Below are 27068 nucleotides of genomic sequence, written 5' to 3'. Positions count from 1 at the left end.
GGTTTTTAAGCAAATTGCAACCAACCTCAATTTTGAAATGCAATGAAAAGCTACGGTGGCCGCTACAGGACGAACAGGTTGTTGTCTAAGACAACATAGGGTCGAAATGAGCTTTGTGGAACAGTTCGTTTAAGGCTACTGTAGAAACAAGATGGCGACTTCATATAAGGAGACCTGCGGTTTATGTTAATAAAAACGGTTCATTCTAACTACTTCTACACCGCCATTGGCGAAAGCGTCAAAAAACGCTCTGGCTGCTTTGCCAACGATGCTACAGAAAAAGAGTAGCGGACGCCATGACGCATGAATGCATTCTCTGGAGTTCGTTTCCACCTTCCGATTGGTTGCCACCGAACCGCGTCATAGCTCATTACCATAAAGTTGAGTTGATTTCAACTTTTCTCAATGCTCATACTGTCCAAGACATGCCATGACGCTGGCTCTCATTGAAAATAAAAGACTTCCGGCCACTTTGACGGTCTTGCCAGTGGCGCTGTGAACGCACAGTAAGGCAATAGAAACAATACAGTTAACTATGTAAGGTCTTTACACACCACTGATAATATAGTTATGTATATTAGTATTTATTTCTGTCAAGAGATGCTTCTAAAAGTTACACAATGCACCTTTAACATGTTTGGATAAAAATTACGAAAGTCAGTAAGCACAAACAATCAATGCTTTCTTTACCTCACCCCAATTCATATCTGTAGGTTTATAATATTGATTTGCTTAGGTTGAGATTTTGTGGGAAATGTCAGTTTATTCAATACACATAAATACGAGTATGTAAAGCAATATGCAAGTTTATGTTTTAAACATAGATGGCAAAAGAGAGGCAAAAGTTACGGACTACAGCTTTGAAGTAAATAATTTGAGATTTTTTTCGACCATTGTCATGAATGGAGTGTGTCATGCACTCTCAGATAAAATGGTTAAAAAAATAAAAATTATGCAAGTTAACTTAAATTAACTTGTCTGGATCAACTTGTGTATTGATTAACCGGTTTTCACCATGTATATAGCCATAGATGCTGGAATGGCGTAAAGAATAAATTAATAAAGACATCTCTAGTACTAGTAGTTCATATTAATACCTCAAAGGTACATATTGGTACCAAATGTATACATATCTGTACCTGAATGGTACATTTAAGGAGCTTTTAGAGGTTACTGCCCCATAATTTTTTTTAGATATTTTCTAACAGCGTGTCATTAAAATCATACACAGACCTCGCAGGAGTTCCTGGCACAGCTGATGTCACGTCTGGGTGGGAAAAACCCAGAAGAAACGGGCGGTTTTCAGGAAGCTCCTCTGGCTTATGATGCTGTTTGGGCCCTCGCACTGGCCCTCAATAAAACTGTGGCCCCCTTGAGGGCCAAAGGCTGGGGACTGGAAGACTTCAACTACAACAACAAAGAAATCACCGCTGAGATTTACCGAGCACTCAACACCAGCTCCTTTGAAGGAGTGTCTGTGAGTTAAATAACTTTTTAAGAAACAAAGAAAATAGCTGTCATGAGACAAAGAGCTTGAAGAGATAAATGCTTTTTTAAAATGGCTTTTTATCTTTTAACTCCTAAAGACACGCATCATTTTCAGATTTTTATTATCCAAGCAATAATTATGAAATGGTTTTTACAATTTATAAAATTTTGATTTTGAATAGATGTTTTTATCCTACATTGACGTCTTTCTTCTCTTTGTGTCTTGTAGGGTCATGTTGTGTTTGATGCTCAGGGATCTCGTATGGCCTGGACTCTAATAGAGCAACTGCAAGGTACTTCTGATGTTGAAAAGTCCTTTGCTTGTAATAAATAAACAATCAAATTAGGGATGCACCGAATCCAGATTTTTTAGGTTCGGCCGAATCCACTGTTTAAGATTCGGCCGAATCCGAAACCGATACCGAATCCTACTTGCATCCTTATTCCATTAACACAGTAAAACACATTAATGAATTATACAACGTCCACAGCAGTGTATTTTTCATTTTATTTAAATTTAACTGTACATTATGCCAGGATGACAAGTTGGAAAACTATTTTGACAATTACCATGGTAAGCCTATGCATAATGAAAGCGATGCGTTGTGACACGCTCGTTTTTCCAATAAGCAAGCATCTCCGCACTGAAAACTATATTTAACTTTGAGTGAGAAGCTCCGCTCGTCAATGTCAGTTTTCACACGGCCGTCCAATTACAATGGAGGAGGGGCGGGACATTACCACAGCAACCAACCGGCTCACAGCTGAAGCATCACAGCTACCAAGCGCTCGGCTGAAAAACAGCTGGCATTTGGCGTCCTCAAGGCGTTTTCAGCCGCGTTTAAAAGTTTTGGTGTGTCTAGCCCCTAAGGCTCACCGAAAGAAAAGCTCATCTCCACGTCAGCACCCGATGTGTGTAATCAACGGCCGCGTGACGTCGACCAGCGTAGCGCAAGCCTAGGGTTCGGTTCGGTGGAAAAAAAATCTAGGATTCGGCCGAACCCGAACCCCGTCAAAAAGCCCAGTATTCGGCCGAATCCGAATCCTGGATTCGGTGCATCCCTAAATCAAATAGAAAAAGGCAAAACTGATGTACAAGATTTAGTTTTAGCTTTGGTTTGTTTGTGTTATGAAAAACAGTGTAGCGACTACACTTATTGTTTGCTCATTGACAAAATATTAAAGCACTATTAGTTGCTTTGGATAAAAGCATCTGCTAAATAAATAAATGTACATATAAAGTACTGTGCAACAATTGTACAGTATTTGTTTTTGTTTTTTTGCAATGGTATAGTGACCACTGACCATATAAAATTATTTATATAAGCTTTCATACATTTTTACAGACTTTCTTCAAATAAATCAAGCCCACCTTGGTTTTGCCAGCGTACCAAGTTGAGCTAAGAGCAACTTTTTACATTCATTTTCAGGTGGGAGCTACAAGAAGATTGGATACTACGACAGCACAAAAGGCAACCTGTCCTGGTACTCGAACGACAAATGGATCGGTAAGAGAAACCCGCCCGTCTCCGCTCAGCCAGACACCGCTGTTAATTTTTTTGCTGCCACGCTCAGTCCATTGAGATTGAGGCTTGTATTGATTTCTGTTAGCTTGACAAAGCCTCGTCCAGCTCGCAAACAATCCCCGTCCTTTCTGCCAGCGGAGGCCATACAGGCCCAGGGGAGCAGGGCAGTGCTGTTTGTTGTTGCATTGACCTTTGTGAAATTCAAGCGAATTTCTAGATTGACAAAATGGTATTGATGAAAGCTGTGGAAGGCGCAGCCGAAATCAAATAAAAAAAGGGTAATGATGCTTTCAGAGAAATAAAGAAAGCACAACATATTAGTATGACATTGAAAGAAGTCATTGTGGAAAGGCCACAAATATCAGATTTTTGGATTTGATTTGTTTAGTCGTTTGTACCTTAAACTATAAAGAACCACAAAATCTAATCTGTGCTGCTGTATGGGAAATTGGATTTTGGACATATGCTTTGTCTTAATCCATATTTTGTCTTTGAAGCCGAAGTAACATTATCTAAGCATTCTTTAAACAAGATAAAATTATGCAAGAATATATAATGACTTAGTTAACTCATTCACCGCCATTGACGAGTTATCTTTGCATAAAAAAATGTGTTTCTGATGAGTTTTTATGGTTATCTGTAATACCATAGATGGATCTTTCCCAATTTATAATTTTTTTTAACAAAAAACCCTTAAGAGTTCCTAGGGACATTTTGTGCCATTTTGATTTTGATTTTTAAACCATCTTGACTGTGATGATTGAATATTGCCCAAACTTGCCAAAGGTTAATCATTTTTGATACATTTTAGAATTTTGGTTTCAGTTTTTTAAATTAGCTTAAAATGGCTAAGCTACGCAAAAACCGACTAATGTGTTCCTAAGGACAAAAAATGCCCCATTGAAAACCATTATAACTACAATTTTTGACCCCCCATTTATCTTAATATAAACTAATACATATCTTAATGTCAATATATAATTTTGAACTACTGGCCTTGACGTTTTAATTTTTATACTTGTCCACCAGGTGGCGCTACTTTTTACCATTTCATGCATTCATCAAAATGTCACAATTTTTGCTGTTTTCTGCGGACCGCATAGCTGCTGAAAAGATAAACCTTTAATGTTGAAAATTGGTGTGTGTGTAAAAAAAGTTTGTCTGCGTGGTAAGGGGGTGGGGGTGATGTCGGGGTGGGGTCGGTGTTGAGTGGGGCGGGAGGGCATATTCAACATATCTAAATTCTTCTCTCTTTGAAGGGCACATTCTGCGTTATAAACTAATTCAGTAAGAAAAACGATGAGAGGCCACAACCGAAACAAAATCAATGTTCATTTTGTTTCTCGCTCATGTTGTTTATGCAAGTACACTGCTATAAGTATGAAGAGTATAGCAGAAGTAGTGAAAATGGCATGGCATTACAGCACACATAAAGCTCCTGAAACAATCATGCACTTTAAGAGCGAGGATGGCTCCTCATCTTTCTCCGAGTATTCTGGGTCTGTTCTTTCATTTGATATATTTGTATGTTTATATAGTTTTAGAAGAAAATTCTCCTGGAAGGCATTTTGTGAAACTTTTGTGAAAATCACAAAAAATTCAGGCGGGCAACTTTTCAAAAAAGGCTGGCGGGGAAGGAGTTAATACAATGTGCCGAATGCACTTCGCCAGGGTTTGTACATGAACTTGAAAGATTCATACCTGACGATCTTGCTTTATATGTTTTATGGGCAATTTCAGTGCAGGAAGTACAGTGGAAGTCCTTATATGGGCACTTTAACCAGAATAGCGCACACACACATTAACCAAGAGCTGACACGAAATCAACGTCACCAGAGAAGTGTTTGTTAGGGAAATGTAAGCTTTTTTAGCTTCCCAATGAACCCAGCATTGTGGAAACAATATAGTTTGTTTATCCAGGGTAGCAGGGGATTTTGTTGACGCTGGATTTTGTTGAAATAGGGCGGTCCCAACTGGGTCATGAGTCGCAAGCGGTACGTAAAACTGCATCATATGTTTTTTTGGCAATCGGCGTGTGAGTGCATATAATGTAAACGACACGAACATGTAAAGAATCATAAGTTATCCAGAGATAGTGGGATAATGTTTTGTATGTGTTGCTTGCTCATGACTCGCTCCGCCTGCGGTACGCCTCGAGGGGGTCGAGTTTATTCTTAAAGAATCAGTATAGCTCATCTGTCTTTTATGAATCTAATAAAAATAACAGGGTTCCCACGGGTCCTTGAAATCCTTGAAAGTTAGTGAATCTGGGGGGGCCCTGGGAAGTTTTTGAAAATATACATACATAGATAAAGGTCATTGAAAGTGCTTGAATCTATTTTATGCAAGAAGTTTTCTGGGAAAAATCCATATTATTCCCTGTGTAGTGTAGGATAATATCATAAAAATTCTAGACTTTTTAAGCACACATGCTCAACTGTTCACTTTAAATGCTTATATCTTCTGTATGCGAATACCAAAATGCTTTTTTGCATAGTTGTGTTTGACACATGAAAATGTCTCAGATTACGCATGTAACTGTTGTTCCCTGAGAAGGGAATGAGACGCTGCGTCTCGTCTCCCTTGCCATACTTCCTGCGTCCCTGTAACCACGTCTTTCGCAATATTTTAGATAGCGATATACTTCCTGGCTCTCGCGTCACCCTGTCTTTGTCGTTAAGCCTTTACCATTGGTTGAATTTGATATACACATTCAGAGGCACTCACCCCTGGAGGTGTCCACAAAGTGTCACCGCAGTGATGCAGCGCGAGTTCCCTCGAAAGGGAACTGTAACAATGTATCTTAAAAGGTAACCTTGCTCTCACTTGAAATGTGTCCCCACATTTAGTCCTTGAATTTGAGGGTATTGGATTTGGAAAGTCCTTGAAAGTTTCTTGAATTTAAAGTTAACTAAGGTGTGGGAACCCTGCGACTCTGTATGAAGGATGTAATAGTACTCTATAGCTACTCAAAATTAACATGAGATAAGCAGAAACATTGTGTGTTATCTGAGCTCTAAACTTGGGTCACTTGTGAGTACATAAAACCCAAATGTATCAGCCGCGTGCATCACAGCGCCCCCTAATCTGAAATGACTTTCTGCCTGGAAATGAGAATAAATACCAAAACCTGTATTTTCTGACCCTATGCATACAGAATGGATTTTTTGCAAGGCTTGCTTTGTGCTTAGTTTTTGATTTAGGCTTTAATCAATCATTCATGCTGTGATCATATTGAGTGGATTCCAGCACCGCAACGGTTACAAAACATGACTACCCTAAATTATACGAATAATGCAGCACTACAACTTTTATTTTGAATGGCTGCAAGGTGAAGATCAATGCTGCAAACTTTCTCACAGACAAAATGTGGTAAATAACTAAAGATTGTGAATGCCAGTAACATGATTGAACAGTGTAATTTCCTGTCTTTGTCGGGGTGATAGAAGTGTCTCAAATACCTTCATATATTCATGTTTTTCAAAGTTTTTGATTACAAAGTGCTCTAAACAGATGCAAGTCTTAAATAAAATGTCCATCATATCTTTCTAGGTCCCATTTTGTGGGTTGTTTGGTTGGATACTTGGCATGCAACAGATGCTTTTTGCAAAAGTGTGTACGATAATTGCTTTGAACCGTTCACTGGAACAACCTGCTTTACTTGCATTGCTGAGGGCCATGATGGTGATGGAGCGGGATTGTAGGGTAATCTAAATTTCTGTAAAATCCAGAGCTAGTTCAGCTTGAGATGAGACGAACAGCTTTTGCAGTAGTGTGTGGTCGACTGAAATGAGGAGAAACTTTGTTCCAACTTAAATTTATGTTCCAGTTCGGTTTGATGTCTACACAGTTTTAGATCAAAGTCAAATGGTACTGTACATACAGTATGTAAACTATCAAGAGGCAAAGCATGTTATAAAATGCACTGTGGTCACTTTGGATAAAATGTAAATTAACCTACACAATATACACTCACCGGCCACTTTATTAGGTACACCTTATTACTACCGGGTTAGACCCCATTTTGCCTTCAGAACTGCCTTAATCCTTCGTGGCATTGATTCAACAAGGTACTGGAAACATTCCTCAGAGATTTTGGTCCATATTCACATGATAGCATCACACAGTTGCTATAGATATGTAGGCTGCACATCCATGAAGCGAATCTCTGGTTCCACCACATCCCAAAGGTGCTTTTTGGGTTGAGATCTGGTGACTGTGGAGGCCATTTGAGTACAGCAAACTCATTGCCATGTTAAGGAAACCAGTCTGAGATGATTACCATCTCTATCCTGCTGGAAGTAGCCATCAGAAGATGGGTACACTGTCGTCGTAAAGGGATGGACTTGGTCAGAAACAATGCTCAGGTAGGCTGTGGCGTTGACACAATGCTCAATTGATGCCCAAAGTGTGCCAAGAAAACATCCCCCACACAAAAACACCACCACCAGCAGCTTGAACCATTGATACAAGGCAGGATGGATCCATCCTTTCATGTTGTTGACACCAAATTCTGACCCTACCATCCGAATGTCGCAGCAGAAATCGAGACTCGTCAGACCAGGCAACGTTTTTCCAATCTTCTATTGTCAAATTTTGGTGAGCTTGTGCGAACTGTAGCCTTATTTTCCTATTCTTTGCTGTCAGGAATGACACCCAGTGTGGTCTTCTGCTGCTGTAGCCCATCTGCCTCAAGGTTCGACGTGTTGTGTGTTCAGAGATGCTCTTCTGCGTACCTCGGTTGTAACGAGTGGTTATTTGAGTTACTGTTGCCTTTCTATCAGCTCGAGGCAGTCTGGCCATTCTCCTCTGACCTCTGGCATCAACAAGGCATTTGTGCCCACAGAACTGCCACTGACTGGATATTTTCTCTGTTTCGGACCATTCTCTGTGAACCCTAGAGATGGTTGTGCGTGAAAATCCTACTAGATCAGCAGTTTCTGAAATACTCAGACCAGCCCGTCTGGCACCAACAACCATGCCATATTCAAAGTCACTTAATTTGATTAGTTTGAACTGCAGCAGATCGCCTTGACCATGTCTACATGCCTAAATGCGTTGAGTTGCTGCCATGTGATTGGCTGATTAGAAATTTGCGTTAACGTGCAGTTGGAATGGTGTACCTAATAAAGTGGTCGGTGAGTGTATATTAATGAATAACATTTAAATATGTGACCCTGGACCACAAAACCAGTCATGTAGCAACAGCCAACAATACATTGTATGGGTCAGAATTATTGATTTTTTTATGCCAAAAATCATTAAAATATTAAGTAAAGCTCATATATTTATCTTTAGTAATATGTGTTGCTAAGGACTTCATTTGGACAATTTAAAGGCAATTTTCTCAATATTTTAATTTTTTTACATCCAGATTCCATTTTTTCAAATAGTGGAATCTCGACCAAATACAGTGTCGTATCCTAACAAACCATACATAAATATAAAAAGCTTATTTATTCAGTGATGTATACATCTCAATTGACCCTTATGACTGGTTTTGTGCTCCAGGGTCACATATGTGTTGTTTATAAGCGTTTAATATCATAGCCACGATGCACTGTTTGTGCCTTAGACACGAGTTCAAGCCTAGACTGTCTTTTCTTATTACCTTGCAATTTACTGTTTAATAAAGTCTTATAGTCTATTAAAAAGACCCTTACGGTTTATTTACATTTCACACAGCAGTATCCAAATCCCTTTTACCCCCTGTGTGAAGCTCTCATCCCTTTTCCCAGCCAATCACGGCTATTTTCAGAACGACTGAATTTTGACCTATTTAGTCACTGCTTCCTCTCCTGCCTTCTGCGTTGGGCTGGTGACATTGCTTGCCGTTTTTTGCCCTTGATGATAATAGCAGAAGCAGATGCGCTTTTTAAATAACCCAAAAGCTCTTTGGGGACACATGGGTTCTTGGTGAAGAGACTGTATTTGAATACTGCAGAGTAAGCAGCGAGATATAGATTTAGAATAGTTTTATTAAAATGAAAACGTGGCCTTTAAAGAAAATAAGGTTATACGATCAGGTCGTAGCTCTTGTTCTTGCCCTTGGTTTTCACTCATCTCTTGGTAGCTCTTAACAACCACTTTCTCCTCCAAAAATGCAGTGGAAACTGTTGTTAAGCCAGGTCTCCATGGCAACACCCTGTCCTGATTCTTAGATCAAGGACGAAGGAAGGTTTACTATGAGAATGTATCTACTCACAGGACAGATCTCTCTCTCTCTCTCTTTCCAACATCATGTGTTATCCCTGAACTGTCAGTGTTTTGACATTCTGAAAGATATCAACAAACACATTGTGCCACTTTGACAAACCCAAGGGCCGGCTTATTCTTACCGTCAGATATCTGTCCTATATAAGGACATGTCTTTTTCTTTTAACTAGTACTTAGATTACTAACATTAGATAGCCGTCTACTTCAAAAAGCTTCATTTGCACTAAACAGCTTTCATACTTGCTGTTATTGTTTGCCCAGGAGTTTCATTTTTAGTGAAATCATACAGCAATAAACAGCCCACAATGTTCACTGAGAGGTGTTTATCCATTTCAGTCGCAGGTCTTGCAAGAGAGTACACATTACACATTGTAGAAGTACACATTAAATGAAGAATTTCCATTATTTTCTCTATAATCATGTTATTAAGGGAGAAATGGTGTTGTCTGTGTATTTATGCAATAACTTAGGCAGCAACATAATCTTTCAGTCCGTGCACGCTTCTTTCTGTAACACTTTGATCCTCTAACGTGTAAACCGAAAAACATATTTACAAGTCATTTTTTTAGCCTCTTCCAAATGTCTGTTTTTTTATTTACTTGTGTACAGGTTGTGTCTCCACCCATCCACTGTTATTGTCATCCATACATCCATTCAACAAATGACACGCCATGGATAATATACTTACTGTTATTGTCATCCATTCCTCCACTGTTATTGTCATTTATCCTTCCGTCTATGACATGACATGAATAATATACTTACCATTATTGGTCTCCACCCATCCACTGTTATTGTCATCCATCCATCCATCCATATGTCCATCCATGACATGACATGAATACTTACTGTTATTGGTCTCCACCCATCCACTGTTATTGTCATCCATCCATCCATCTGTCCATCCATGACATGACGTGAATACTTACTGTTATTGTCTCCACCCATCCACTGTTATTGTCATCCATTCACCAACAAATGACACGACATGGATAATATACTTACTGTTTATTGGTCTCCAGCCATCCACTGTTATTGTCATTTATCCTGCTATCCATGACATGACATGAATAATATACTTACCGTTATTGGTCTCCACCCATCCACTGTTATTGTCATCCATCCGTCCATCCATATGTCCATCCATGACATGACGTGAATACTTACTGTTATTGGTCTCCACCCATCCACTGTCATTTTGAACCATCCATCTATCCATCCACTGTTATTGTCATCCATCCATCCATCCATCCATCCATCTATCCATCCACTGTTATTGTCATCCATCCATCCATCCATTCATCAACCCATGACATGACATGAATAATATACTTACCGTTATTGGTCTCCACCCATTCACTGTTATTGTCATCCATCCATCTGTCCATCCATGACATGACGTGAATACTTACTGTTATTGGTCTCCACCCATCCACTGTTATTGTCATCCATCCATCTGTCCATCCATGACATGACGTGAATACTTACTGTTATTGGTCTCCACCCATCCACTGTTATTGTCAACCATCCATCTATCCATCCACTGTTATTGTTATCCATCCATCCACTGTTATTGTCATCCATCCATCCATTCATCAACCCATGACTTGACATGAATAATATACTTACCGTTATTGGTCTCCACCCATCCACTGTTATTGTCATCCATCCATCTGTCCATCCATGACATGACGTGAATACTTACTGTTATTAGTCTCCACCCATCCACTGTTATTGTCAACCATCCATCTATCCATCCACTGTTATTGTCATCCATCCATCCATCCATCCATCTATTCATCAACCCATGACATGACATGAATAATATACTTACCGTTATTGGTCTCCACCCATACACTGTTATTGTCATCCATTCAACAAATGACACGCCATGGATAATATACTTACTGTTATTGTCATCCATTCATCCACTGTTATTGTCAACCATCCATCTATCCATCCACTGTTATTGTCATCCATCCATCCATCCATCCATTCATCAACCCATGACATGACATGAATAATATACTTACTGTTATTGGTCTCCACCCTTACACTGTTATTGTCATCCATCCATCTGTCCATCCATGACATGACATGAATAATATACTTACTGTTATTGGTCTCCACCCATACACTGTTATTGTCATCCATCCATCCATTGTTATTGTCAACCATCCATCTATCCATCCACTGTTATTGTCATCCATCCATCCATCCATCCATTCATCAACCCATGACATGACATGAATAATATACTTACCGTTATTGGTCTCCACCCATACACTGTTATTGTCATCCATTCAACAAATGACACGCCATGGATAATATACTTACTGTTATTGTCATCCATTCATCCACTGTTATTGTCAACCATCCATCTATCCATCCACTGTTATTGTCATCCATCCATCCATCCATCCATCCATCCATTCATCAACCCATGACATGACATGAATAATATACTTACTGTTATTGGTCTCCACCCATACACTGTTATTGTCATCCATCCATTGTTATTGTCATCCATTCATCAACAAATGACACAGCATGGATAATATACTTACTTTTATAGTCATCCATTCATCCTGTTATTGTCATCTATCTATCCATCCATCCATCCATGACATGAATAATATACTTACTGTTTATTGGTCTCCACCCATCCACTGTTATTGTCATCCATCCATCTGTCCATCCATGACATGACGTGAATACTTACTGTTATTGTCATCCATTCATCCACTGTTATTGTCAACCATCCATCTATCCATCCACTGTTATTGTCATCCATCCATCCATCCATCCATCCATTCATCAACCCATGACATGACATGAATAATATACTTACCGTTATTGGTCTCCACCCATACACTGTTATTGTCATCCATTCAACAAATGACACGCCATGGATAATATACTTACTGTTATTGGTCTCCACCCATACACTGTTATTGTCATCCATCCATCCATCCATTGTTATTGTCATCCATTCATCAACAAATGACACGGCATGGATAATATACTTACTGTTATAGTCATCCATTCATCCTGTTATTGTCATCTATCTATCCATCCATCCATCCATGACATGAATAATATACTTACTGTTTATTGGTCTCCACCCATCCACTGTTATTGTCATCCATCCATCTGTCCATCCATGACATGACGTGAATACTTACTGTTATTGTCATCCATTCATCCACTGTTATTGTCAACCATCCATCTATCCATCCACTGTTATTGTCATCCATCCATCCATCCATCCATCCATTCATCAACCCATGACATGACATGAATAATATACTTACCGTTATTGGTCTCCACCCATACACTGTTATTGTCATCCATTCAACAAATGACACGCCATGGATAATATACTTACTGTTATTGTCATCCATTCATCCACTGTTATTGTCAACCATCCATCTATCCATCCACTGTTATTGTCATCCATCCATCCATCCATCCATCCATCCATCCATTCATCAACCCATGACATGACATGAATAATATACTTACTGTTATTGGTCTCCACCCATACACTGTTATTGTCATCCATCCATCCATCCATTGTTATTGTCATCCATTCATCAACAAATGACACGGCATGGATAATATACTTACTGTTATAGTCATCCATTCATCCTGTTATTGTCATCTATCTATCCATCCATCTATCCATGACATGAATAATATACTTACTGTTTATTGGTCTCCACCCATCCACTGTTATTGTCATCCATCCATCTGTCCATCCATGACATGACGTGAATACTTACTGTTATTAGTCTCCACCCATCCACTGTTATTGTCAACCATCCATCTATCCATCCACTGTTATTGTCATCCATCCATCCACTGTTATTGTCATCCATCCATCCATCTATTCATCAACCCATGACATGACATGAATAATATACTTACCGTTATTGGTCTCCACCCATACACTGTTATTGTCATCCATTCATCCATTTAACAAATGAAACGCCACGGATAATATACTTACTGTTATTGTCATCCATTCATCCACTGTTATTGTCAACCATCCATCTATCCATCCACTGTTATTGTCATCCATCCATCCATCCATCCATCCATCCATTCATCAACCCATGACATGACATGAATAATATACTTACTGTTATTGGTCTCCACCCTTACACTGTTATTGTCATCCATCCATCCATCCATTGTTATTGTCATCCATTCATCAACAAATGACACGGCATGGATAATATACTTACTGTTATAGTCATCCATTCATCCTGTTATTGTCATCTATCTATCCATCCATCCATCCATCCATGACATGAATAATATACTTACTGTTTATTGGTCTCCACACATCCACTGTTATTGTCATCCATCCATCCACTGTTATTGTCATCCATCTATCCATCTGTCCATCCATGACATTATGTAAATAATATACTTACTGTTATTGGTCTCCATTCATCCACTGTTATTGTCATTCATCCATCTATTCCTCAACCCATGACATGACATGAATAATATACTTACTGTTATTGTCATCTATCAATCCACTGTGATTGTCATCCATCCAGTGTTATTGTCATCCATCCATTTATCCATCCACTGTTATTGTCATCCATCCATCTATCCATGACATGAATAATATACTTACCGTTATTGTCATCCATCCATCCATCCATCTGTCCATCCATGACATGACATTAATAATATACTTACTGTTATTGTCATCCATCCATCTGTCCATCCATGACATGACATTAATAATATACTTACTGTTATTTTCATCCATTCATCCACTGTTTGTCATCCATCCATCCATCCATCCATCCATGACATGAATAATATACTTACTGTTATTGTCATCCATCCATCTGTCCATCCATGACATGACATGAATAATATACTTACTGTTATTGTCATCCATCCATCCATCTGTCCATCCATGACATGACATTAATAATATACTTACTGTTATTTTCATCCATTCATCCACTGTTTGTCATCCATCCATCCATGACATGAATAATATACTTACTGTTATTGTCATCCATCCATCTGTCCATCCATGACATGACATAAATAATATACTTACTGTGATTTTCATCCATTCATCCACTGTTTGTTATCCATCCATCCATCCATGACATGAATAATATACTTACTGTTATTGTCATCCATCCATCTGTCCATCCATGACATGACATGAATAATATACTTACTATTATTGGTCTCCACCCATCCACTGTTTGTCATCCATCCATCCATCCACTGTTATGGTCATCCATCCATCACATGACATGACATGACTAATAAACTTTCTGTCATCCATCCCACTGTAAGTGTCATCCATCCATCCATCCATCCATGACATGACATAACTAATAAACTTTCTGTTATTGTCATCCATTAATCCACAATTTATTGTCATCCATTAATCCACAATTTATTGTCATCCATTAATCCACAATTTATTGTCATCCATTAATCCACAATTTATTGTCATCCATTAATCCACAATTTATTGTCATCCATTAATCCACAATTTATTGTCATCCATTAATCCACAATTTATTGTCATCCATTAATCCACAATTTATTGTCATCCATTAATCCACAATTTATTGTCATCCATCCATCCATCCATCCATCCATGACATGACATGACATGAATAATATACTTTCTGTTATATGTCATCCATCCATCCACTGTTATTTTCATCCATTCATCCATCCATCTGTACATCAATGACATTACATAAATAATATACTTACCATTGTCATCTATCCTTTCATCCATCAGCCTCCCAAATTATGTCATCATTTTAAATCTCCCACATACTATTTTGTGATTTTCCCATCGTTGAGATAAAAACTAAACCTTTAAAGTCATGAATAATACTATACGTACTGTTATATCCCTCAATGTTCCTACACTGTTACTGCCATACTGTGGTGGTTGCACGCCTGAACCGAAGTGAACTTCCGGTCTGTATTTATTTATCGGTCTGGCTAGTGGCTAAACTGATATCTAAAACAAATACCTTGTCGAAAATTAAATGTTTTGGCTTGCTAAAGACGAGGAGAGACGACGAGCATGGATCACAGCTGTGGGGAGAGGTCTGGCAGCCAGGAAAGCATCCAAGGACCTGTAGCTTACATTGTATACATTCATTTTACACAGTAACGTTAGCTCAGTGTACTAGTTGATACGCGTTAGATATGAACAAAGGTAATTTACTCATTTCTTTCCTTTGTTATCAAAAATAAAATACTGTATAAGGACTCTGTTGTTCTTGATTCTATGTGGAAGGGCAGCAGAAGTATCTGTTTGTTTATGTTATTGCTGCTGAAACTGTCTATAATTACCGTTTTTGCCATCAATCCTTCCATCTATCATCTGCCTCCCAGATGTCATTTTAAATCCACGACATACCATTTTGTAATTTTTCAAAGTTTGAGATAAAAACTAAAGCTTTGAAGTTTCTATGACATGAATAATATACTGTTATTGTCATCAGTTGAGTTTCATCAGTGAATGTACAGGCTCACATCTGTGGCTAATCGTAAAGCTCCGTAGATCTCCATGAAATTGAAACACCTGTCAGTCACAAAGTTTTATAAATCCCCTTCCCTCTCGCATATTCTCTTATTAAACATTTTAGGCCAGTTTGATTACACTGTCAGCTACCAAAACCAGTGTAGCCGAATATAACACGATTTACAATGTTTAAATCCAATCCGATCTGATCCAATGCTGAATTACACATTTCCCCTAAAATAGCAAATGCAATTCCATCTGAGGCAGAAAATCTTACCCTGCACTTTCAGGTCATGCAACAAAATTTCCCCTAGTAGCGTTAGTTAACAAAAAATTGTCGAAACTGTCAAAAACGTCCATTAGCATTCCATCCTTTCCATGTGTTTCTGAAGTCTGACAGCACAGAAGTAGCTAATGATTCCCAAACTAAGCTGGAATGCCTCTCCTCTGCTCTTCAAAACTGTCAGCTTGACAAAGTTTTTTACAGTGAAGTCAGTTTGAGATTTTTCTCCTGCTTGCGCTCATGTGTCTGATATCACTGTTCTGTGATCTTTCTCCTCGGGTTACTGGGTCTTTACTTGGGCTGTCTTTCAGGTCTGTGGATGGTTTTGACAGATTTCTCTCTTCTCAACAGGTGACAGGCCTCCAGCAGACCAGACCAAGGTGAAAGAGGAGTTTCGTTACCTTTCCCAGAAGCTCTTTGTCTCTGTATCTGTGTTTGCCGGGCTGGGAATCCTTTTCGGGATAGTTTGCCTCTCTTTTAACATATACAACAGTAGTGTAAGGTTGGTATCCTGTGAAGTGTTGGGTAACAGTATAGAATCTTACAATGAAATTAATTTCATGATAATTTTATAATTGATAAATCAGTTTTCCAGACAGGGCTTAAAGGAATAGTCTACTCATTTTCAATATTAAAATATGTTGTTACCTTAAAGCAACACCAAAGAGTTTTTTTTACCTTAAAATAACGTTTCCAAAAAAGTTTCAGTGGTTCATCCACTCAAAACAGGGTGAACGGCACTTTCACATTCGCTTTGCAGTCCTCTATCGGCCAAAACCGCACTAAAGAAGTTTCCAACCGTCGGGTAGTGGTCCTGTAGTTCGAGTGAAAACTACAAAAACTTGCTTTACGGCAGACCTACAATCCAATCAGAGCCAGCTATGCTGCAGTATTTACGACAGTGGTAATGAACAATTACGCTTCTAACCTGTAGGGGGAGCAAAGAGCCAGAGTTCTTTAGTGTTGCTTTAACTAAGAGTCGTTGATGCATCCCTCTGTCGTCTGTGTGCGTGCACGTGGGCGCTGGAGCGCGCTGCGACGCTTCGGTGGCGTTTGGCTTGGCCCCATTCATTCGATGGTACCATTCGGAGATGGAGTTGGAGGTGACCAAACACATCAACGTTTTTCCTATTTAAGACGAGTAGTTATACGAGCAAGTTTGGTGGTACAAAATAAAAAATGGCGCTTTTCTAAGCGGATTTAAAAGAGGAACTATATTTTATGGCGTAATAGCACTTATGGGAGTACTTTGACTCGGCGCAGTAACACCCTCCCTCTCCCATTATGAGAGGGAGAAGGGGAGCGGACTTTTCAGGCGAGTCGAAGTACTCACAAAAGTGCTATTACGCCATACAATATAGTTCATCTTTTAAATCCACTTAGAAAAGCGCTACATTTTATTTTGTACCACCAAACTTGTCGTATAACTACTCGTCTTAAATAGGAAAAACGTTGATGTGTTTGGTCACTTCTAACTTTATCTCTAAATGGTACCATTGAATGAATGGGGCTAAGCTAAATGCTATCGAAGCGTCGCAGCGCGCTCCAGCGCTTACGTGCACGCACACAGATGATAGAGGGATGTAGCAACAATTCTTAGTTAAGGTAATAACATATTTTAATATTGAAAATGAGTAGACTATTCCTTTAAGTCTTTAAGTTTTAAAATGTATCAGAGCCATTGCTTTGTCTCAATATATGCACCAGTATTGTTTTTTGTAAGGTATGTTTGTAAAAACAACTTAAATGTAAAGGGACGCAGAAAGATGTTTTAGGTTGGTGCGTGCTTTGTGTATGGCTGTTATTAGGGGTGCTGCAGCACCACTACTTCTCGCACCCCTGTAAGTGTCCTAATATACCTAAAAAAAAAAATGGTCAAAACATGGTCCCAAGATGTCCCTTTGATAAAGGTCCTACTAATATATACAGGTGCTGGTCATATAATTACAATATCATCAAAAAGTTGATTTATTTCACTAATTCCATTCAAAAAGTGAAACTTGTATATTATATTCATTCATTACACGCATACTGATATATTTCAAATGTTTATTTTGTTAATTTTAATGATTATAACTGACAACTAAGGAAAATCACAAATTCAGTATCTCAGAAAATTAGAATATTGTGAAAAGGTTCAATATTAAAGACACCTGAGCCACACTCTAATCAGATAATTAACTCAAAACACCTGCAAAGGCCTTTAAGTGGTCTCTTAGTCTAACTCTGTAGGCTACACAATCATGGGGAAGATTGCTGACTTGACAGTTGTCCAAAAGACGACCATTGACACCTTACACTAGGAGGGCAAGACACAAAAGGTCATTGCAAAAGAGGCTGGCTGTTCACAGAGCTCTGTGTCCAAGCACATTAATAGAAAGGCGAAGGGAAGGAAAAGATGTGGTAGAAAAAAGTGTACAAGCAAGCGGGATAACAGCACCAATTTTGGGGGAGATTCACAAAAAGTGGACTGCAGCTGGAGCCAGTGCGTCAAGAACCACTACGCACAGATGTATGCAAGACCTGGATTTCAGCTGTCGCACAAGCCACTCTTGAACACAGACAGCGTCAGAAGACAAAAAGGACTATACCGCTGCTGAGTGGTCCAAAGTTATGTTCTCTGAGTAAAGTTAATTTTGCATTTCCTTTGGAAATCAGCATCCCAGAATCTCGAGGAAGAGAGGAGAGGCACACAATCTACGTTGCTTGAAGTCCAGTGTAAAGTTTCCAGTCAGTGATGGTTTTGGGTGCCATGTCATCTGCTGGTGTTTGTCCACTGTGTTTTCTGAGGTCCAAGGTCAACGTAGCCGTATACCAGGACGTTTTAGAGCACTTTATGCTTCCTGCTGCTGACCAACTTTATGGAGATGCAGATTTCATCTTCCAACAGGACTCGGCACCTGCACACAGTGCCAAAGCAACCAGTACCTGGTTTAAGGACCATTGTATCCCTGTTCTTAATTGGCCAGCAAACTTGCATGACCTTAAGTCTATAAAAAACTATGGGGCATTGTTAAGAGTAGATGCGATATGCCAGACCCAACAATGTAAAAGAGCTGAAGGCCACTATCAGAGCAACATATGGGCTCTTATAACACCTGAGCAGTGCCACAGACTGATCGACTCCATGCCACGCCGCATTGCTGCAGTAATTCAGGCAAAAGGAGCCCCAATTAAGTATTGAGTGTTGAACATGCTCATACTTTTCATGTTCATACATTTCAATTGGCCAAGATTTCTAAAAATCCTTTCTTTGTATCGGTCTTAAGTAAAATTCAAATTTTCTGAGATACTGAATTTGATCTGGTCAAAGATCAGGGTTCATAAAGTCTGCTTTTCATCCTTTACAAGTTCTGAAAGTTTGAATATGTTTTTGTACTACATCAAACTTTTTTATTTCAGAAAATAAAAGAAGGTTTGCTTTTTGTTCCTTTTACATGCTCCCATGCCAGTAACAAAACAATCTTTCAGCCAGCAGAACACCTTTCAGATTGCACCTTTGGAAATAAAGTAATAATCTGCACAATGAATTCAAGTCTGTCCTAACTTCACTTACAGATACATCCAGAACTCCCAACCCTATCTAAACAACATGACTGCAGTGGGCTGCGTTCTAGCGTTAGCTGCCGTTTTTCCCCTGGGCATCGATGGCTTGCACATTAATAGATCACAATTCCCTGTTGTGTGCCAGGTATGTGCATTGTTTTTCTAGCTGTTTATTGCTGTTTTCTCTCATTGGACCTTTGAGCCTTGACCATTGGGCACAGTGATGATTTGTTGTTATCCTTACAAAAGCACGCTTGCTTTGTATCAAAGCTTTTCGGTCAACTCTCTATCTCACTTATTTTCTGTCTCTCAGTTTCGCCTGTGGCTACTAGGGCTCGGCTTCAGTTTAGCCTATGGCAGCATGTTCACTAAGATCTGGTGGGTCCACACTGTCTTCACCAAGAAAGAGGAGAAAAAAGAGAAAAGGAAGGTAAGTAAAGTCAATTGCATCTTTTCGTTAACAGGGACTTTAGGTACAACTATCTGTTCCCCATCCAGTGACAGAAGGTGTGATTGTTCGAAAAACATTTGGAAAACAATCACTTTTTCATTTCTCTTTGGTGATGCCAATATTGCAGAAACTACAAAAGTGATGACAGAGCCATACTCACTACGCAGAACTTTAAAGTTTCTCAGCGATCTCTCAGATCATCTACATAACTTTGCAGAATCGGCACATCGATAAAAAGAGCAGAGCTCTCGTGCCGTGCAATCGCCTTATCTTCTGCATATTAAAGAATCCCACACCGCTGACTCTACAACATTAAATGAAGTATCCCAGCATGATATAGAGGACAATCTTATATTACGGACCCAACCTCGCCATCCCTCTCTCTCTCTCTCTCTCATATACACTTGCAGATGTTTTTCATAACTATTCATTTCACTGCTACACAACACAAACCCACACTGACACAGTACGAGTGCTCTATTAGCATCTCGACACATGTTCGGTCTGATCTCATGTCCTGAAGCTAAAAAACCCCTAAGACCTCATCAAACGACGACCAGATTAAGCCAACTATGGAAAATCTATGAATATGTATGAGCATTAAACGTCTTTCTTGAAATCCGACCTTCAGGGGGCTTTATTATTCAAGCACACTCTTCACAAGGAATCAGGGTGACTTTCAACTCTCCCAAAGTCCATAATGGGGCAATTTGCCTAAGTGGTTCGACATCACTCATCTAAAGTTTTGTGCTCAGGCAGAATGTGATAGAAACAGGGCTCTCGGGTCATTTCATGGCTTTGCGGTGAATGAGGGAGAGAAGAAAGTGTGCTGTAAAGCTCCGTTCTGCAGGGAGCCCGTGGCCACGGATTAATGGACGACTGGGAAATTAAAATAACTTAGCATTTGTAACACGCGTTTGCTGATGATTGGCATTCTGCTTTTCTATTACCCAACATGCAATGGGGTATAGACAACTGTTTCGGTGTCAGAGAAAATCAATTTTTCCTTGACAGAACTATAAACCTATTATAAAAAAGGTTTGCCTAGTCTAAAAATGGGTGGGTTATTTTTAACCCATGCTGGGTACACTGCAAAAAATAATTTCTTACTTATTTTTTTTGTCTTGTTTTCAGTACAAATATCTAAAAATTCTTCAATTATGATGCATTTCTTGATAAGCAAAATGGCCTAAGATGATAAGACAATTTAAATGAAGACTATTTAAATGAATTTGTATTTAAAACAAGCAAAAAAAAATCTGTCAATGGAATAAAAAAATCTTGATTTTTTTCTTAAACACTTAATTAGAGAAAATTTCAGTTTACCCCATTGGCAAAATTCAAATCTTTATTTGACGCATAAGCCAAACAACTGAAAGTATCTTGCACATCAAAAAATTACGTGAAAGGGGCGCTCGAGCATTTGTGAGAACAAGCAACAGCCGGCATTTTCAAAAAAGTAAAAGTACACAAAAAAACTACTCAATTACAGTAACGTGAGTAAATGTAATTCGTTACTTTCCACCTCTGGTGGAATGATGCGCTGTGACTGGTTAAGCGGAAAAGAGAAAAGATGACAGAATAGCACGGCAGATATCGGATTTTGCGCAAAATGAATAATTGACTTTTTTAATACTGACCTGATACGTACTGATTTTGGCAGTAACTAAATTTTTCAAAATGGTGTTTATCAAGTTTGGGAACCAAACTCTTCATTTAAACATAAATGGGATTTAGATCCTGCATCTGGAATGAGCGTTTTTAATTCATATGAGTTTATAAGAAAAATCTGATGCGAATTTAACAAGATTTATAAAAATCATGTGTCAGTAGTCTATTCCACTGCCTACGCGGCCCACCAGATGGTGCTCCGGAGACCATGGTGTTGACTGATGAATTACATATGTATATTAAAGTACATATTAAAAACTACTTATTTTTATATAAACAACATTAAAAACTTCATTTTCACCCAATTTTGAGATTTGGAGTATTCAAGTTTAATTTCATTCATTGATGTCAAGCTGACATGACCTTATTCTGTCAATATTAGAGATATCAAGGTTGTATTTTCATAATTGTTCTTTACATTATCAATAACTCACAAAAAAAATGATTTAAATGACTTATTTTCAAGACATGACTGTGCATCATTGACTTATGATTATCTTGCTATTCTTTGCAGCACTTGGAACCTTGGAAGCTGTATGCAACCGTTGCAGTTCTGCTCGCTATTGACGTCCTCTCTCTGCTTATCTGGCAGATCGTGGACCCGTTACACATCACTGTGGAGGTCTGGCGACCCAAGTCTATATATTTGTTGTTGGTATTACAGTGAGTTTATGATGTGGCTCCTTTGAGATGCTTTCAAAGAGCTTTTCTGCAGAGCAAGCTCATGAAAATAGGTGTTAATGGTGAAGGATTGTAGTGCTGTGCACCACTGCATTGACCTGAATCTCTGTCCTTTAAAGCTCTCCCGCTTTCTTTCTCTCTCATTCTTTCTCTCTAAGCAGAAGTTCACTAAAGAAATTCCTAAAGAAGATCGAGATGTTTTGATTCAGCCTCTTCTTGAGCATTGCAGTTCAGAAAAGATGAACACATGGCTTGGTATTTATCCAGTACTTGCTCTTCTGTCTCTTTTCTACTCCGGTTTTTCTGTACTCAGATATTTTTTAGTGGCATTCACATCACTCTTAGCATTGTTTATGGTTAAGGACTGTAATAAATGACTAAACAGTAGATATAAACAAGGCATTACAGCTCTATTAGTATGTATGGGGAAAAGTGCAATGCTCATAATGGCTCCCAGTAAAAAGAGCCATTATTAAAGGGACACTTCACTTTTTTTGAAAATATGCTCATTTTCCAGCTCCCCTAGTTGGACATTTGATTCTTGCAGTTTTGGAATCCATTCAGCTGATCTCCGGGTCTGGCGGTACCACTTTTAGCATAGCTTAGCATAACCCATTGAATCTGATTAGACCATTAGCATCGCGCTAAAAATAACCAAAGAGTTTGGATATTTTTCCTATTTAAAACTTGACTCTTCTGTAGTTACATCGTGTACTAAGAGCGACGGGAAATCTTTTTCTCACACTCTATAACCTAAAAGCTTTGTTTTGCTTGTTGTGTCGCATCTGAAAAAGTAGTAAAAACCATGAAATGGAGTTTAAATTATATGGACGCTAAATGAGGCAAGTGAAATGGATTTGAGGCAGCAGCAGCATGGAAGTCAAGGCTGTAGCTAAAACACAGAATGGAGTAATTTAGTGAAATGGATTTGACTGACAGTGTTCTGACAAGTAAACAGACATGTGCGCTAAATGAGAGAAAAAGTGAGTGGATCCAATAAAAAGTGGGTTCCGGCGCCCATGCTTTTTGCTTTGACTTTATATCAGAGCACTGCTGTGTAAAATTAAGTTTTGTGCGTCAGAGCACTCGTCTGGATCTCATAGACTGACTCTCGCAAACTGTACAGAATAATGACATTACAGAAAAAAATACTTTCCTGAATCCAATAAAGATTAAAGGCGGGGTGCATGATCTCTGAAAGCCAATGTTGATATTTGAAATCACCTACATTCTCAGAAATAAACGTACAAAAGTTGTCACTGGGACGGTACCCTTTCAAAAAGGTACACCTTTGTACTCAAAGAGTGCATATTAGTAAATTAAATGTACATATTGGCAGTTCAAAGATACATGTTTGTACATAAATGGTACATATTAGGACCTTTTTAAAGAGTAGGCTACTGCGGCTGCCCCAGTGACAGCTTTGTACCTTTATTTTTGTCGTGAACGCGATTTTCTTGGTTTTCTTTTGGTTTGTTTCAACAGTCAGACATGTATTTAGCATTTAGTCCAGGAAAAAATAAAAGTTTTGATTTTATGAAAATTTACTTTTTCTAACTGTAATGCATAGTGTTAGTAGCCCTAACCATACACAGCACAAAAGTCCGGCATCGTCCATGAATTCGAAGTACAGGCGGAGATAGCAGCTTTACCTAGATACTTCCTATGACAAGACCCCTGTTCTAACATGGCAGCGGTTTTGACGCATGCTCAGACCCCTAAGGCGACATCTAGTGTATATATCTATGGTGTAAACCATAGACTGTAAAAATGATGGAGGGTGTGAACTTCCGCCCAAATGCTCGAGCGCCCAATTCGACCACGCCAATCATAACGACACGCCCCGTGCATCAAATGACTAGCTAGAATTAAACTTATCACAAAAATGAACAATTGAACACATATCAGCGTGATAACAACTATCTTAAAAGAACAAAACCATCTTTTGGAAATTTTTATTAAAAGTGTAAATATTTTTTTATTTAGAGCAGGCCATTCGTTTGAATGGAGAGGGTGGGGTTTATGACTTGTACTGCAGCCAGCCAATAGGGGGCGATCAAAGAGCCAGAGGCTTCACTTTTCAAGTCATATGAGACACACCCGGTGTAAACAAACACGTCCTTACCCCAATAGAATCTGGACCTTCTTTTGATTGACCCGCCCGACACATACGCAACCCAGGCAACGATGTCGGATAGTAGACACGCACCTTACTGCTGATTGGCTACAAGTGTGTTTTGGTACTAGGCCCGACTCCCTTTTCCATAGCGTTTTTCAAAAACCATGCACCCCGCCTTTAAACTGTTACATTAATTATTATTTCTTCCCTTTTATTTAATTTCTCTATATAACTTTTTTAATTGCAGAGATATTTGCGAGTTAACATCTGAATTAACTGTTATGGTCAAAGTGTGAACGCCATCTATATGTTTAATTTCATATTTCACGTTTGTATTTAATTTGATGAGATTGTCAAATGTTTTTATCTGTGGTTCCTACCTCACTGATTTCTCACTTTTTAAAAGCATTGCGATTCAGTTTAAATGAGTCATTATAAAGAACTGAATCATTAAAATGAATTGTCTGATTTTACGAATCAGACATTACTTTTGACTTTAATGTGTATCTTTATAGCAGGAATTTCATTGGTCTTACACAAAATGTTATATCTTTATATAAAGGTCTAAAGATTTAAAAGTATTCTCTATAAATAATGGCTGCTCTCCTCAGGTGTGGTGTATGGATACAAAGGTCTACTATTGCTGCTGGGAATCTTTCTGGCCTATGAGACCAAGTCCATCTCAACGGAGAAGATAAATGACCACAGAGCAGTTGGCATGGCCATCTACAATGTAGCTGTAAGTCTATTTTCTGGCTCTTTCTTTATTCACTACATACAGTATGGGGCCGTTTCGTAGATGGGGCTTAAGCCTAGTCCCTAGCTTGGGAGCAGTGTTGGGGGTAACGCATAACAAGTAAGGTGCATTACGTAATAATACTACTTTTCTGAATTAATGAGTAAAGTAACGCATTACTTTTTAAACGTACACATAAATATTTGAGTTACTTTTTTAAAAAAGTAATGCAAGTTACTTTTTAAAGAAAGTAATGCAATACTTTTTTAGTTTAATTAATTAGATAAAAAAAATATGTACTGAATTAAACTAAACGTAGTCACATTATGCACTCTATGCGTACACGCCTGTGTGGAAACAGTTTGAGTCAGAAACTGAGATGGCAGGCCAGAGCTTGACAGTTTTGTTATGAAATATCCAATTTCTGAATGCAGAAATTTTCAGTCATAAAAAACACCTGAAAGGCCTGAAAGAGATCAAGCCTCAGCCAAGAAAAAGTAACTAAAAAGTAACGTAAGCATTACTTTCCATGAAAAGTAACTAACACAATTAGTTACTTTTTTGGGAGTAACTTAATATTGTAATGGATTACTTTTAAAAGTTACTTTCCCCAACACTGCTTGGAAGGTTGCGCTCCGTGATGACAAGGATAACGGAATGCGTGATCGGATTTTATTTCTTCATCTGAACCTCGCGTCAATCATGTCATTTTTACTGGTGGTAAAAATGTAAGTAAAAGGGTGCATTCACACCAACTGCAGTAGAGACGGCAAAAATACGCTATTTGTGTGTAGTTGAACATTTAAGTTTACTCGCTTCATTCACGCGAAATTCTAGTCATTTGAGACATTCAGTTGGAACTTCGCGTCATGGGAGGGGCTTCTCCGACTCTGCTGAGACTCCGCTTGCTTTCTGTAATCACGTCACTACTACAGCAAGGTCCTGAGAAATCCGCCGAAGTTCAGATTTTTCAACTTGCGCGTTTCCAGAGGCAATGCTCAAATCGCACCATTTGCACCGCGCCTACCACGCGTACCGCGCCGCAGGATGCCTAATCGCGTCTTTGCATTGACGTAACATGTAAATCACTTGCGCTTGCCACCTCTGGTGAACCCTGCATAATACTTCATAAATGTATTCTGAAATGTAATTTGTTAGTTTAGTGCAGTGTTTCCCAATCCTGTTCCTCGAGTACCCCCTTCCAGAAAGTTTTATATGTCTCCTCATTTAAAAACCTGATTCAACTAATCAGTCTCCTTCCAGAATGGATAGCATGTCTCCCTAACAAGCTGTTGAGTAAAATCAAGTGTGTAAGATAAGGAGACATCTATAACTTTCTGGAACAGGGGTACTCAAGGACCAGGATTGGGAAACACTGGTTTAGTGCAAGGCGTTAGTTATTTAAGATAAGGTTAAGAAAAAAATTACTTACTTTTTAAAATAATAAAAAAACACTGCTTATATATTTTCAAGTATTTTACATTAAATAATAGAATTTAAACAGTACATTTACAGAAATGTACTTTTTTGAACGTTAAAATAGCTCTGCGGCCCTCCGATGAAATGTCAATCTCAGAAATGGCCCCAAGCCAGGTTGAGACCCCTGATTTGGGGGACCAAAACATTCAGGGCTATACAATAGGAGGACACTTGGGCTGTTTCTGTTTTTGGGGGGGAGCATGTCCCCCCCATTGTTTATTGTGGTTACTGAAGAGTCGAGCTGTTGCATTTTGAATGGTTTGAAATATAAAAACAGCAAAAGATTGTTGTACTAGTCCAATCTAACAATCTAATGACAAGGGCCTGGACAAAG

The 27068-nt window shown here is 38.7% G+C and overlaps 1 protein-coding gene across 1 annotated transcript in view; it reads left to right on the top strand.

Annotated features, from left to right (window-relative positions):
- gabbr1a (gamma-aminobutyric acid (GABA) B receptor, 1a) overlaps positions 1 to 27068 on the top strand; it is a 68138-nt gene that overhangs the window by 34003 nt on the left and 7067 nt on the right. Inside the window, exons 13-21 of the mRNA XM_055197028.2 lie at positions 1232 to 1477; positions 1718 to 1781; positions 2919 to 2996; positions 16403 to 16553; positions 19610 to 19742; positions 19911 to 20027; positions 22234 to 22341; positions 22562 to 22655; positions 25131 to 25258. Coding sequence (XP_055053003.1) covers positions 1232 to 1477; positions 1718 to 1781; positions 2919 to 2996; positions 16403 to 16553; positions 19610 to 19742; positions 19911 to 20027; positions 22234 to 22341; positions 22562 to 22655; positions 25131 to 25258 — 1119 coding nt within the window. The remainder of the gene's footprint in view (positions 1 to 1231; positions 1478 to 1717; positions 1782 to 2918; positions 2997 to 16402; positions 16554 to 19609; positions 19743 to 19910; positions 20028 to 22233; positions 22342 to 22561; positions 22656 to 25130; positions 25259 to 27068) is intronic.

Source organism: Misgurnus anguillicaudatus, chromosome 24 (assembly GCF_027580225.2).
Source record: "Misgurnus anguillicaudatus chromosome 24, ASM2758022v2, whole genome shotgun sequence".
Lineage (NCBI taxonomy): Eukaryota > Metazoa > Chordata > Actinopteri > Cypriniformes > Cobitidae > Misgurnus > Misgurnus anguillicaudatus.
The sequence above is the reverse complement of the archived record's forward strand: the minus strand, read 5'-3'. Positions and strand labels throughout refer to the sequence as shown.